This window comes from Engystomops pustulosus, chromosome 7 (assembly GCF_040894005.1).
Source record: "Engystomops pustulosus chromosome 7, aEngPut4.maternal, whole genome shotgun sequence".
Taxonomy (NCBI): Eukaryota; Metazoa; Chordata; class Amphibia; order Anura; family Leptodactylidae; genus Engystomops; species Engystomops pustulosus.
The window spans coordinates 55,121,320-55,136,114 of NC_092417.1; the positions used below are offsets into that span (position 1 = coordinate 55,121,320).

At 39.2% G+C, this 14,795-nt stretch overlaps 1 protein-coding gene across 2 annotated transcripts in view; it reads right to left on the reverse strand.

Annotated features, from left to right (window-relative positions):
* MDGA2 (MAM domain containing glycosylphosphatidylinositol anchor 2) overlaps nucleotides 1-14,795 on the reverse strand; it is a 453,765-nt gene that overhangs the window by 56,714 nt on the left and 382,256 nt on the right. For both annotated transcript variants that reach the window (XM_072115988.1, XM_072115986.1), the window contains exon 8: nucleotides 13,975-14,268. In XM_072115988.1, the coding sequence (XP_071972089.1) occupies nucleotides 13,975-14,268 (294 nt within the window). The remainder of the gene's footprint in view (nucleotides 1-13,974; nucleotides 14,269-14,795) is intronic.

Genomic DNA, 14,795 nt, shown 5'->3' on the forward strand with positions numbered 1-14,795 from the left:
GCTGCCGTTCCGCGCGTATCTTCCGACAAGTAAGCAGATGTGCCGAACATCTGTAATCTATTCTTCACTGTGTTCTTCACTGTCTTTTTCACTTAAATGATCCTGTGGTCACTGTTTTTATTCTATTCTTCATTGTTCTTCACTGTGTTTTTTTAATTAAATGCTCGATCTCGAGCAGGGGAAATACTCGTCCGAGCAACGAGCCGTTTCGAGTACCTTAATACTCGAACGAGCATCAAGCTCGGACGAGTATACTCGCTCATCTCTAGTGGTCCTAGATCTGTCAATATATGACAGTACAGAAACAAAGAGTAATTACAATTATTGCCCAGGCAGGAACACAATGCCAATTAATGAACAAGTTTGGGTTAGTGAAAGGTCCTCATTTAAAGATATTGCAGACTCCACAATATGCCATTTGGAATGGGACTTTTTGCAAAACCTCAAATCAAGTTCCTACATGTCAATTGGGTTGTAGGTATACAACAGGTTGGAGGCAACTGCTTTAAAGGAGTATTACTAAATGGCTATTTACCTCCATTCCAGGAGCAGTGTGATGCCCTCCTCTGGATTTTCAACAAGCTCAGATGTGGGCCAGTACTTGTATACTTTGACGTTCACTGTAAATAACTAAGACATATAGAAGTCATCTCCATCATCCAATCCATTGAAGTATCTAAAAGTAAATCTGAGAGTTTCTTAAATAATCTACCCTTATATATATGAATGTATAGGATGGTTAGAAGTTGCTTGCTGAACATACAGTGAGGGTAATGTGTCACGACCTAGCAGACCCATCTCTTCACCTTTGGACCAGAACGAGACTCGTCCTATAGGTGGGTATTTGTCATGCATCACTCCTGAAAACAGTAAATCATGTATACCTCTCAGTAGCATTGCCTTTCGAGTGCAGTCATGCCTATTCTGTGTTCATGATACCTTGGTCTCAAGGTGAATTATGAGTAATATCACTTTCCTGTCCTATGAATCTACTTACAGTATTTCATAATGGAGCACAATTTAATTTGCACTGGTATTAGCAGCCCTATGAAATTAGCCTGCTCTGAAAATGATCCCTTGCTGTTCTTTTTACTAATAAGATAATTTTAAGGCATAGAGATATGTAAATTATGTCACTTCTCATGATATGACATGATCATTAAGATGCAAGCCAGGCTCAGTGATACCAGTGCTCCAGCATATAAATAGCTCCGGCGAATTGTTCCTGATAATTTGTGAGACATACACACACTTGATTAATGACACTGTGATATGCCTTGACTTAACTTAATCACTTAAATATCAGTTGATATTGACAAAAAGGGAAAGAGTTATGTGACAACGTCTACCGTCGCAGGCGCGGCCATGGCCTGAATTTTAAGTATAGTCTGAGGAGGCTGTCGTCCTATCTCAGCATCAATTCAACACATCGAGATGAAAGGGATCATATATTTCCTACTTTGGGTAAAAGGAGTTCTAGTGTATAGTAATAAATATTGGTAAAGGTTGTGCAGTCACCCCATTTGTCACATATTACAACTTCTATTTTGTAAACTGTGCAGCTTTTCTACTGGCTGGGACAGGACGAAATTTGGTAGTGGGAGCCTCATTTCCCTTTGCTATGATGGAACAAAACGGTTTTCAAGTTACATAGTTTATACGGTTGAAAAAAGACGCATGTCCATCAAGTTCAACCAAGGAATTGAAGGGGTTGGATGAGGAAGGGATTTAGGGGAACAATTCTATATAACATAACTGTCAATGTTATTTAGGTGTAAAAAGGCATCTAGATCCTTCCTGAAGCCCTCTGCTATCCCTCTGTTTCACATTACCAATCCCTCCCTAATAACCAAACCCTGTCCAAATACTTGTTGGGCGCTTGCTAGTTTCTTTATTGGCCAAGTTTAGAAAATTTTAACATGGTGAGTAGATGACCATAATAGGATCACCCATGTTTTGTTCACCCTGTTAAAGCCTTTTTGGAGCTGCCGGAAGGCTCCGGTAGCAGTGGTTCCTGAGATCCTGAAGGCCCTCAGAATAGGGTTATTGCACGCCCCTCCAACCACTCACAGGGGAATGGTTATGATGAAGGGCAGTGTAACTAGATGGGCCTGGATAAAACTTTTCAGTTGGAAGACAGGAGGACACTGAAGTCCTTGGATCACATGACCCACCGATCCTACTTTTAGCTTCAAATAACGTTTAAAAGGGTAAATATATAGTAGGATTGACAATATTAGGGTCACCCATTTCCCCAGTAAACTTTCCTAAAGGTGGTTAATCCTTTTAACAAGTGATTGGCCCGTGGACCAATCTAAGGGCCATCTAACCTGAATGTGCTTGCCCCCATCGGATTGCAGCTACAACACGTTTTCAGGCCTGCAAATTACCAAGAATGACTGGGAATCCCAGGTTTTGTTGACCATTTAAGCCAGTGTCTGGCAAAATAGGCATTGTAGGAATCTTCTGGGTTGCAATGAGGCTAGAAACGGAAAACAAGTGTGGATTTGGTAAATATTGGAACGGCAGAAGTAGTGGATCAGGTAGTTGCTTTGTGTATTTGCTCATTTGTTACACATTTTTATCCTGCTGGAATATCCCTTTATCTTCTAACACATTCGGGTCGACTGTATACAGTAACCACCTTTAGAGCTCCCATTGACAGCAATGGAATCGATGCACCAGTATAACATTTATTCCCAGTGTTTCCCATGCTTTATTAGTAATGCCCTTCTTCGCTTGTAAAACTGGGTGACAGTGGGTGCACTGGACCTTGTGGCCACACCCATGGAGCATCAAAGTGGTTATTGGCAAATTAATAAAATTAAAAAATATGTACTCAGGCAACAGATTTTCTCAAGAAAGACATAAGTGTGATGCAGGACTCTTCACCTATAACAATATATGTTAACTTTATAGTATAAAGGTGACCTAGTTGCTGAATGAGCCCCTTTTATGCTAAAAGAAATCAACAATGGACAGCATGATGCAGTTGCTAGGGAACATGCAAAGCCTTCTGGGTATCTCCGAATAAGTTGAATAACTTCAGACTACATTAATCTAGAGGCTGACATTTCCGCATTGTACAATGTGTATGATAATAATTGCATTTGTGAGGAATTTGTCAAGACAGGGAAAGGAATAATTCATTTTAGTAATAGGTTCATTAAATGCAATTGTGAACTTTGACACAGCAAAGGTATAAGCGATGAACTCACTCAAACAATCTATGACAGCATCTATTAAAATGACTACTCTGCTGCTCGTCAAAATAGGTTTTCTCGATAATTCATCTCTAAACTTTGAATCGAAATTCAAAGGTAACATGAAAAGCATCAGAGACAGTGATCTTGAATTTTTCATCAAATGCAGCATTTTCCAGATACTGCACCAAATCTGTGAAGTCGTTTTATCAAAATTAATTGATTTGTACGTATGGAAAGGAGCACAGTCACAATCGTGTGCAGAATTTTATATTACTTGTGAAGAATAGTTCATAGAAAATCAGTTGTACACCCTTATGAAGCCAACCAGGAAGAAAATGGGCCACAAAGTAGGGTATACTCCTGACAAAGCAAGGTGAAACACATGTCGGGTTGCTGTCCACCCTTGGTCTGTATATACCTGTGTATGTGTCCCTTGTCCTCTGTTATTCCTTTGAATAATGTGCAATGCTTGTTTGAAGCAAATACCTTAACTTGTTCTGAGGACAAGACCTTATATACCTCTATACAGCTTACTGGGTTCTATTTATTATATATATTTAGTTATTTGACCATTGGTGGACTTTTTCTGTGTATGATGTCTTTTTAAATTGATTTGTTTTAATTTATCTAATAAACTGTTATTTTATGCTTTCTACATTTTTGTTATTGTTTACTTTTTTGTGGTAGTAGCTAGGGACGTTAATTTGCTGGATTGACTGCACGGCTGTCAATCTGGCAATATGTCCAGGTTGCATGGAATGTAACATCTTTTTCCATCCTTCTATGATGCCTCGTGCCAATCAGTCCTTCCACTTATATTAATTGATGGAAGAAGGTGTAGTAAAAAAGTAAATTGGTGCAGCTTTGACCGTGGCCCCACCCCTAGTGCACTGAGAAGCATATTTACATAAAGGAATATACTCTAAACTGACAGATCACTGAAAAACAGGAAAGAGATGTCCACAAAGATTATACAGGTCCCAACACAATGCAGCTATGGGAGGAGGGGCACTATGTTTAAACAGAGACCATTTATTTTTATTGCACTTCGCTTAAAAACAGTCATTTAAATCATTATCATATTCAAGGTGTCCAGCTTACTCATGAGTGGGAGGCACAGCCACACCCCCAGTGCTTGACTGACAGCCTGTATAATGATGTGAGGTATAATGGTGTAATGGCTCCTCCATGTGCTTCCTGGTGCTGGCGCCCCCTGCAGCCTGTGTGTGTATGAGATAATCCTATACACATGACTGACAGCCTGTTTAATGGTGTGAGGCATAATGCTGTATTGGCTCCTTCATGTGCTTCCTGGTGCTGGCGCCTGTGTGTGTGTATAGGAGAGATACAACAGCTCCAGGCAGCCATGTTACAGCAGAACATGTAAGGTACTTGTGTAGCTGATGTTTGTGTCTCACACATGTGTATTAGGAGGGAGAGCATGTCAGCAGATGCAGCACACACACTAGCAATGCTTTACTACACATTACACACATACATGAGCAGGGGGAGGAGAGAGGAGGGGTAACAGGGGTGACATCACTGCCTCTGACCATGTGACCAGCCTCATTTACATAATAAAGAAAATATGATTTTATAATGATTAATGTATGAATTGACTAGATAAAGGCTGTAATGGATCATTGTGAGCTGCTCCAACAGGTAGTAGTGACAGAGACCTGATGACTGGTGTCCTTTAAGGAGCAGGTTGGAGGATAAGTCAGTGTAATGGTCAGTAAAGCCAGATGTAGCCCTTCAGGCTCATTAGCATAATTTTAAAAGTTGATTTTAGAAAGAAGGAGGCCATGGATATCATTACCACAGTCATGGTGCCTGGTTCTGTGAGTAAGTGTCTGTTTTAGCATCCTTGTTTTTGATGGTAGATTTAGCCCTTCAGGCTCATTAGCATAATTTTAAAAGTTGATTTTAGAAAGAAGGAGGCCATGGATATCATTACCACAGTCATGGTGCCTGGTTCTGTGAGTAAGTGTCTGTTTTAGCATCCTTGTTTTTGATGGTAGATTTAATTTAAGGTCCTAAAAGGTAGATTGGTCATGGACAGTTAGAGATCACATGATCCTCCATCTCCCACCATTTTCTGCCACCAACCAAAAGAAAAAGGTATTCCAGCAAACCTAGAGCTGCCAACCGGATGTCTGACTGACCAAGTGATCCTAAAGCACATTTCACTAGAAAAGCATTGACGTGGGGATGCCCAAGCACAGTTACTCCACTATCATCAGTTTTATAGAGATTGCAAAACATATGGTCATCCTTGACTACATTAGTAGAAAGTACAAGAAGATTGCTTGGGTTATCGCTAACAGTCAAATGTCTGCATGAGGCCACCTACACATGAACGTGCTTGATCTGAAGAAACGGACCAGTGTGCAGGTCAGATCCCTACTGCTTGGACCTTGTGATCTGACGTTTCGACAGACATGTGCAGGTAGCTTAAGTCACTTTGCATTGCAGATTTTTTCTGCTACTCGCCATCAATAAAGCTGCAGCTAACCTGGGCCTTGTGTAGCAAAAGAAAGTCATGGCTGCTTCCTTCAAAAAACAGCACTTTCCCTTCCTGCACAGTTTCATTACCACACACAACTTGCAGTCAGGTGTGATCTAGTTCTTATACTCTATATTTAAGGAAAATTTACTTTTACTTATTAGGAGCAGAAAGTTTTGTTCATGCCAGATTGAATTTATACAATGACATCACCTGCTTCATACTGCACAGATTTTTTTTTTGCCTTGAACTTACTCTGAACTTGGATTGTGCGTTAAAATGTATAAAACAGGCAGATGATTCATATTTTGTTCATTGTTCATCCAGCTTTTCTGCTAAAGGTTTTTCTTTGGTCGCTTACTTTGGGATTTATTAGTCCACTGAGCAGACTTTTCTACAAAATACAAAAAACCTCAGTACAAGCTGTTCCTTCACATATACACGCCATATATAAATATGTCTATATGTATTTACGGTATATCATTATCTGTAAAAATTACATTATTAAAGAATTTAAAAACCTATATATACAGCTAATGCTGTCATGCAGCAACCCATTGACAGTAGTATGCCATTACCCTGCTGCATTGCCAGCAAGCCCAATGTAAGCAGCAAGGGTCTTGTTTTCCCTACCAGTCACTATATTTACTGTAGAATATACTCAAGCAATTGGATATAGGGTTATAACTACAGATGAGTAGAGTATACCCCCAGCCCACACTATACCCAGGTTTAAAGTGGCCTAGCCCAAATTATACCCCAGGTATACCTTGGCCAATACCAGATTACCCCCCCCCAGGCCACAGTGTACCCCCATCAGTCACAATGCGATATACACAAGAATCACTTTATTTTTCTACATTTAATTGGGGATTTAATCATGGTAAGTGAGAAACCTAAATGTTTTCAGACATCACTGTCAGGCTTCATTCCCACATTGAGGTTTTCTGATGCAGTTTTTTCGCAGGGTTGGATTCTAATGGATTGGAACATATAATGGAGATGCTGCCCCCCTTTTATATTTACTCCACTCCTGGTTTGGAAATCAAAAACTGCTTTCTTTCAAGCATCCCCCATTCTTATCTCAACATTCACATTACCATATGCAGACATTTCTTCAATTACATTTTATTAAAAATTGTCCCTGTGTGAAGATACCGAATGAGCCACAGACCCTCTAGGTAGGCGCTGCAGGGGGGTCTGATGTATGATGTGTAACTGTGGCGTGTAAGGGGTTAAACCCCTGCAGTTTCTGGTAGCAGCTCTGTTTAGGAGCCGGTGCTGGGACCTTGACGTAATAGTACTGCATAATGCAGAAACTCACTTCCTGCCATGCAGTACTATTATGTCACATGTTGGGAAGGGGAGATACAGGCTCCAAGCATTGCTGATAACACTTGATACACACATTCACTCCAGAGAAATTCAGCACAATCCAGAGAAAAAGTTTATTCCTTCTGTAGGTCCAGAATGGAGGAGCAGGACTCCACGTTCTAACGAGGTTTTAGGAATACAATGGAAATAAGTCCTGCTCCTCCTTTTAAGCCCTGCACCATGTATTATTTAGTCAATTGGCTTTGACTGGAGTGTTCCGGAGAGTTCAAAATGATAATTTCACAGTGAATTCAAGTAAGCCTTACACAATCTCTCTTTGACCTTGAACAATGACCCTTTCTGTAAAATAAATTAAAAGTAATACTTTATATTCTACCCCTAAGGCTATATTAATGGATACTACAGTTCTTAAAATAACCATTAGGTCAATGTAGATGCTGTAACAGCCAGGGCACAGGCCACCTATAGCCTCCCTATAGCTACAACCCTTCTTACTTCAATTTATGAAAGAAAATATTTTACTAGGTTAATGTCATAATGTTAATTAACACAAACGACATTATGTTGTGTCTGTGAGAAAAACTGATTTTTTATACTTTTAGTAGGTACATTTGTATGTTTCTTCCTCTTTTCTTATCTCAGAGTCTTCCTTTATCTCACCAATTTCAATTCGCTTCTTTAACTCACTTAGGCTTCAATTCCATTTCAATCACACAGACCTTAGTATTAACATTTTATCTTACATTATTCAATACAGTCAGTATACAGTATGGACCATTTCCATCAATCTTAACTCATCAATTTCCAGAGATTATTAAAGCGTATTCCCATATTATTCTAGTATTATATTTGTGAACAAAATAAAATTTAATATCATAAAATATTATAAGAAAATCATGTAACCCTTTCTTTCATTTTGTGGTTTCCCAAATCAAACCTGGAAGGAGGGGGTATAGCAGCAGTACCTCTCCCTCAGTGTGGGAACATACAGGAGAAGACTCAAAGTTAGGAGACAAAAGATAATGGGGCAGATTTATCAAGTGTTGTAAGGTAAGACAAATTTATCAGATCAGATTTGTCAAAGATAGTGTGGGACTATTTAGCACAAAACAAGAAAGCCTCCAGCTTCCTTAAAATCTTCATATTTCTATTTGTTGCAAATCCATAAAAATCATAGTATGGGCTACAGGCTTGGCATAAAAAAAGATATTTGTGATGTGTTTCCACACACAAGGACAATAATAGTCCTTTGTCAAGCTTGCAAGTACGCTTTTTTCCACCTAGGAAATCGCCATGTCTCTGCCCCTACAATGATTTTTATGGATTTAAACATTTTTAGGACACTGGATGGTTTTTTGTTTTGTGCTTCTACATGAGAGGTAAGCGAGCGCCTTACTATCCACTTTATTGTTACAAAAAAAAAATAGTGTGTGTTTAGACAACTTAGTCATACTTTACACCTTCTTTTAGTTTGTCTAGGTTTTACGTCAGGAACCTGCACCAAAATTTTATGCATTAGCAATATTTTTGGTGTGTGGATATTATGCCAAAACCCTGCCTCCCCTTTTGTCGTACTGGTGAGAAAATGTCTGAAAAATGTCTAAAGCCATTCACAAATGTGGAAGAACAGTGTATTTGGTGCAAATTGGTGAATTATGTTAGAAACAGATTAATAAATCTCCTAAATTGGGGCAGATTTATCAGAAGTGTCTGTGAGAAAAACTGTTTATGACAACCAATCAGAGCTCAGCTATCATTTTATAAATTTGTGTGGGAAAAATGAAAGGAAAACTCTCATGGCTACCATTTAACTATCACAGTTTTTCTCTCAGACACTTCTGATAAATCTCCCCCATTGTGTCTACCAAAAGCAGTGGCCCATTCACCTAACCATGACTTCTCCTGAGTAATATTCTATCTCTATTGTAACTATCAGCTAGATTAAAATAGATTAAAATGGTCCCATACAATGGAGCCTTGAGGTATAACATGGAGAACTTGGGGTCCCTACTTTTAGATGTTCGTAGTGGTTTCCAAAAGAGATACCGCCCAGAGATATCTTAAGAAGATAGCTATAGGCAAATATGAGGATGTCATGTTTATATGCTCAGTACAGCAATATATAAAATATTTAGGGGTTTGCAAATTGAGTCATTTTCATTAGTTTTTTTTAAATTTATAATGTAATTGTAAAGTTCCAAATACAAAGATTTAACACGCCTTACCACACATACCAGTTAACAGAAAAAATGGGCAAAGGAAAAGAGAAAATTAAAGAGATTTTGCATGTTTCCTACTACCACTTGCTACTGGCTTCTGGATCTAAAGAAGAGGGAGTCCTCCAACGAAACGCGTAATCCCTTGTCAGAAAATTCATCATTTTTTATAAACATTTTGGTATCTATCTGACCTATTTTTGCTCTAGTTCTAATTTTGTGAAACAGGATCTGGAAGGCTGCTTAGCCTCATACTAGTAGTGGTTTATTAGGTCATTTTCTGATGACAGGTTCCTTTTAAGATGACCACCTCTTTAAAGGAAATCTATCATTAAAATCCATCATGATAAACCCGGAACACTTTCTCATAGATCCAGGCACTGTGACAGGGGTAATCTTCTTATATTTGTTATCCATGGTCTCCTTCCTTCTAAAATCAACTATTAAAATTATGCTAATGAGCATGAAGGGCTCTAGTGGGTGGTACTAGAGACCTTCCATGCTGCAGATGCACATGCTATTACACTGTACAGAAGCAATTTCCTTCACTGTGTGTTAAAAGTGAGATTACATCAGGCAGAGATATATAGCGGGAAGTACTGAGGGAGAATAGGGGAGGGCAAGACATTGTAACACCCTGTGAATCTGCAGCACAGACAGACTCTGATAATTTAAAAGTTGGTTTTAGAAGGAAGGAGGCCATGGATAACAAATATAAGAAAATTACGACAGACACGGTGCCTGGATCTATAAGTAAGTGCCCCTGGTTTATCATGATGGATTTCGATGGTAGCTTTCCGGTAAGTGACAAAAACATGCAACGCAAAAAATCTTTTTTTTCTCCTTTTCTATACATTAGTCAGTTACTGATACTATACTATACTGATATTATAAGTAAGTGTCCCTGGTTTATCATGATGGATTTTGATGGTAGCTTTCCGGTAAGTGACAAAAAGATGCAAGGCAAAAAATCCTTTTTTTTTCTCCTTTTCTATACATTAGTCAGTTACTGATACTGAGATGCACCACATGGAGTGCAGCCATACCGATTCCAACCCATGACTCTCCTCCTAATGGGGTATTTTTAGCCCCACTGGAGGAAGCCAGCTGTGCTACTACTGTATCGTTCTTCAAATAGGGGTAGGAATGTAATTATTCAAGATTGCATACAGTCCCCCTGCTGTATCTAGAGCGGATGTAATTGTAAGTGATAAAACATTGTACATTAAAATACTCCAAACAAAGCATGATGCACTGTTAATATCTAGTCAGTCTTTTAGGGTATGCTGACGGTGGAAAAATCATCAGGGAGAAAATGTGTCTTCCATGTAATTTAGCTTTTTCTATATGTATGGTATCATTTATAGACTGTGGCTATTTTTTAAGCGATTTATTGTTTCTTACAAACCTTTTATTTACCAACTTCTTATACAGATTCATTATGGGGCAGATTGGTGTAGATTTGATTCCTTCATTGATAAAGATTATAGGGCAGATTTACTTACCCGGTCCGTTCGCGATCCAGCGGCGCGTTCTCTGCGCTGGATTCGGGTCCGGCCGGGACTTAATAAGGTAGTTCCTCCGCCGTCCACCAGGTGGCGCTGCTGCGCTGAAAAGCATCTGAACGCGCTGGAGTTCACCGGCTCGGGCTGAGTGCAGGTAAGCGCGCCCCGAGCGACACATTTTCCGTTCTTAAATGCGGCAGTTTTTCCGAATACGTCGGGTTTTCGTTCGGCCACGTCCCCTGATTTCCGTCGCGCGCATGCCGGCGCCAATGCGCCACAATCCGATCGCGTGCGCCAAAATCCCGGGGCAATTCAGGGGAAATTGGCGCAAATCGGAAATATTCGGGTAACACGTCGGGAAAACGCGAATCGGGCCCTTAGTAAATGACCCCCTATATTCCTTCTGTAATAGATATACTGGTTTGGCTTTAATCCCACATCCTGTCATTAGGCTTCTTGAAAATCATAATTGATGGTACAGGAGCTGCCTTACAAGGTAACTAAGAAGCAATGCTTTCTTTGTTCCTTTCTGGAAAATGTATTTGCATATTTCTCCATGCAATAACTTCAGCAGTGGTGGTTGTATCCAATGACAGCCTCCCATTTCTAAGAGACCATATTGGTGCAATCAGGGGACATTATCTTCACATGGGTACATTTTTAAATAACATCCAATTGATGTCGCTGTAGATGGGATTAATATGAATGACATAAATTCTGCTTGGTTTTTCGATCTGCAGAATATCATTTTTTGTAAAAAAAAAAGATAGGACATAAGTTAAATGATAAAAAATGTAAAAAATGATAATTGTCATATTAATTAAATATCAATAATTGGAACTTTATGACAATTAAAATTGTCATGTCACCTTGGATATTACCAAAAGTTCATAAAGCAGGAAAACAATGGGTTTTGGAATTAGATCAGTGAATGGAGCTTATGCAGCAAATATCAGTCTTCTAGAAAAAGAATCTCTCGGCGCTAATTGACTGTGACATAGGTGCAGAACATGGGATTAGCCAAGCACGATCTTTTATATGGGTTACTGTTCACTAAATATGCTGTAGGTATGTAAAAAAGATTCATCTATCAGCCATTGTTAGCTGAGCAAGACTTATCAAAGAACTAAAGTGGATAAAGTCTAAAACAAACAATACTATAATGCTATCATTCACATACAAGAATTTTAATATAACTAGGTGAACCCAAAAGCACCCTGCCAGGGTTGTCCCTTAAAAATGTCTTCCGTTGACTTCCGTTGAACTTGAAGTTGGCATCACAGGTTAGTTAAGCTGAACATGTCCACTTGCTGGGATAAATATTGTTTATGGGAAAACCCCTTTAGGTGACAAAATGTACTTTTTAAATGCACTTCATAGTTTGTTACCACAATTCTCCCAAATGTACCAATCCACCAAATGCTGTGGGGGCAGAAACCGGGACCGGAAAAGGAAAAAGCACTAGTTTGCTCCTTGAAGTTAGATTTTGCTAGATTAGATTTCAAGGCCTATGTCAACTTTGCAGCACTGCTGAGATACCAGAGCAGTGGAAACTTCAATACAGTCACTCCACTTCGGAAACTACGCTCCTTAAAAAAACCTAAATCAAACTCAAACATGATAAACCAGTGACACTTACACCATGACTGTGGTAATCTTCTTGCATTTGTTATCTATGGCCTCATGCCTTTTAAAATCAGCCTTTAAAATTATGCTAATGAACAAGAGGGGCACAGGGGGGTGTTTCCAAATAGTGTTTTTATAACAATTTTCACTTTTCTGTCATTATATGGAAATTTTGTATGGGCTTTTATGACATTAATATTTTTTTGATTCATTTCATTTTTTAACTTTCTTTTATTTAGTCCTCCTATGGGACTTGGACAAGCAATCGTCTCATTGCTTGCTTAAAATATTGCACTGCAATATTCCAATGGATTGCAGTACGTTTGAGTGACCAGATTATGTCATAATCTAGTGGGTATTTAATGATAGTCGGAGACTGCTGTGGAGATGATCAGCCCCCCCAAAGAGGGTGTCGATCATGAGGTAACAAAGCATAAAACCTTTTGTTTGCAAAATCATGTTGGCTTAAGCATCTACAAATTTAAGACCTGTGATCTGAGTTATCTACAACCACAGGTGTAATGTCAGAGTATTGATGGTTAGTTACAGATGACACCCTGATGTTAATGGTGGGGACTCCGCATGTAGAGCGCAGAGCTGGACCAGGTCAACCAAGAGCTGCAACAACAAGGGACAGTGAACATTTTTGGGAGTAATGCAAACATTCATTTTTGATCTTTGTGCTTTCAGATGGGCTGCATATGGTCCCACAATAGTGGGACAGCATCCCAAGACCATTTGAACATGGTAATAAACAAACTTTGGTGCCATTGTAAAATATTTTTGAACTTTATTGTGAACCGAACTTCATTTATAGTATAAAGTTATTAACTACAAGGCCTTATATGGCTCCAAGATATTAAGCATGCTCCACCTCTTAAAGCATACCATATTATTGCGTATCTTTGTAATATGTAGCACCCTAGAAATAAGACAACTGATAACTGATTATACATACTGTACATAGGGAATTTGTCATCAAAGTGGAGTGAATGAGAATGAGTGAACCTAACGGGGCTTGGGTTCGGCAGGTACCTTGAATAAAGGTTGGGCTCCGGTACCCAAACTGAAACTGAAAAATTAATTGGCAGCTTTGCTGCTCTGTGATGGGGGTATGAGTGGGGGAAGGGTGAGCCCAGATCCTGACCCCCAACTTCTGGCATGGACCCAAACATTGCTGTTTGTGTCCTTTCAACCATTACAAATATCCTCCTCATATGGAGATATCTTCTGCTGGACCTTTGGGGCTCTGTGCTGTGCCAGAGCATGGACTAACCATGGATGTTTTGGTACCACAATGGGCTATTCCTGTCCTGAATGTACTGTAGCTAGGTAGATAGGTCTACTAAAAACAACAAGTAAACTTTAAAAAAAAGGATCATATATAGTTTTCAAAAACCCTAGTCCCCTATTACTGGAGACATATATTTCTTTATATACTAAAAAATATACTTTTTCCTCTTACTTTTTTATATTGTATGTACAGATCACCTTTTATATAATCAGAATTGACAGGTTTTCCTTCACCGCAATGTAAACATGATAAAAAAATAATCATGGTCATGACCCTTTGTACTCACATTGTACAATCAGCTCAACTGTAGTTTCTCTGGGCTTCACATTAAATCCATTGTATTGACTTGTCTGACACCTGTAGCGTCCTGTCATTTCTCGAGATACATTTACTATCCTTAATATTCCATCATAACTCTCCATCTGCATTGATCCATCGGGCATTGGTACTTCTTTGTCGAATCTGGACCACATAATAATTGGCTTGGGCTTCCCAGATACTTGACACTGCAGCTCTATGGTATCTCCTTCTCTCGCCACCATTTCGTTCTTGCCATTGGGAACTGTGAGATTTGGAGGGACTGAAAGAAAATGAAAAAGTTAACATGAGCACTTCTTAAAACTGTAAATCATAAATTGTATGAATTTAACACATGGAACATACTTTCAAGGGCATTGCCTTACTATGCTTTGTCCAACGACGCTACTGAAATATTAAGCAAGTGACTTTGCTGTCAACTACTAATCATCTATTTCTTGGTGGCATGGATGGCTATAACACAACAAACAGACCCATATTCACCCCTTCTTTGTCCTCCGCTGCAGAGTGTCACCTCTAGTTCTGCTTACCAGTCCATGTACATTCCACCTCAGGGTGAGATCACTATCCACCACTACCACCGATTACAAAACTTATGATTATGTTAAATTGTAGATGCCACGACTTTAGTGTAGAAAACATGTGTTGGTGAGGAGAACAAGGTGCAAGAAAAGAGAAAAAAAATGAAAAGACAAATGATCCCCCAAAAAAGTCAAACTCAGGCCCCCCTATCCATGGTCCATGTTGAAAGCCAAGGGGGCAAATATATGTACTGTATTTTCGGACTAT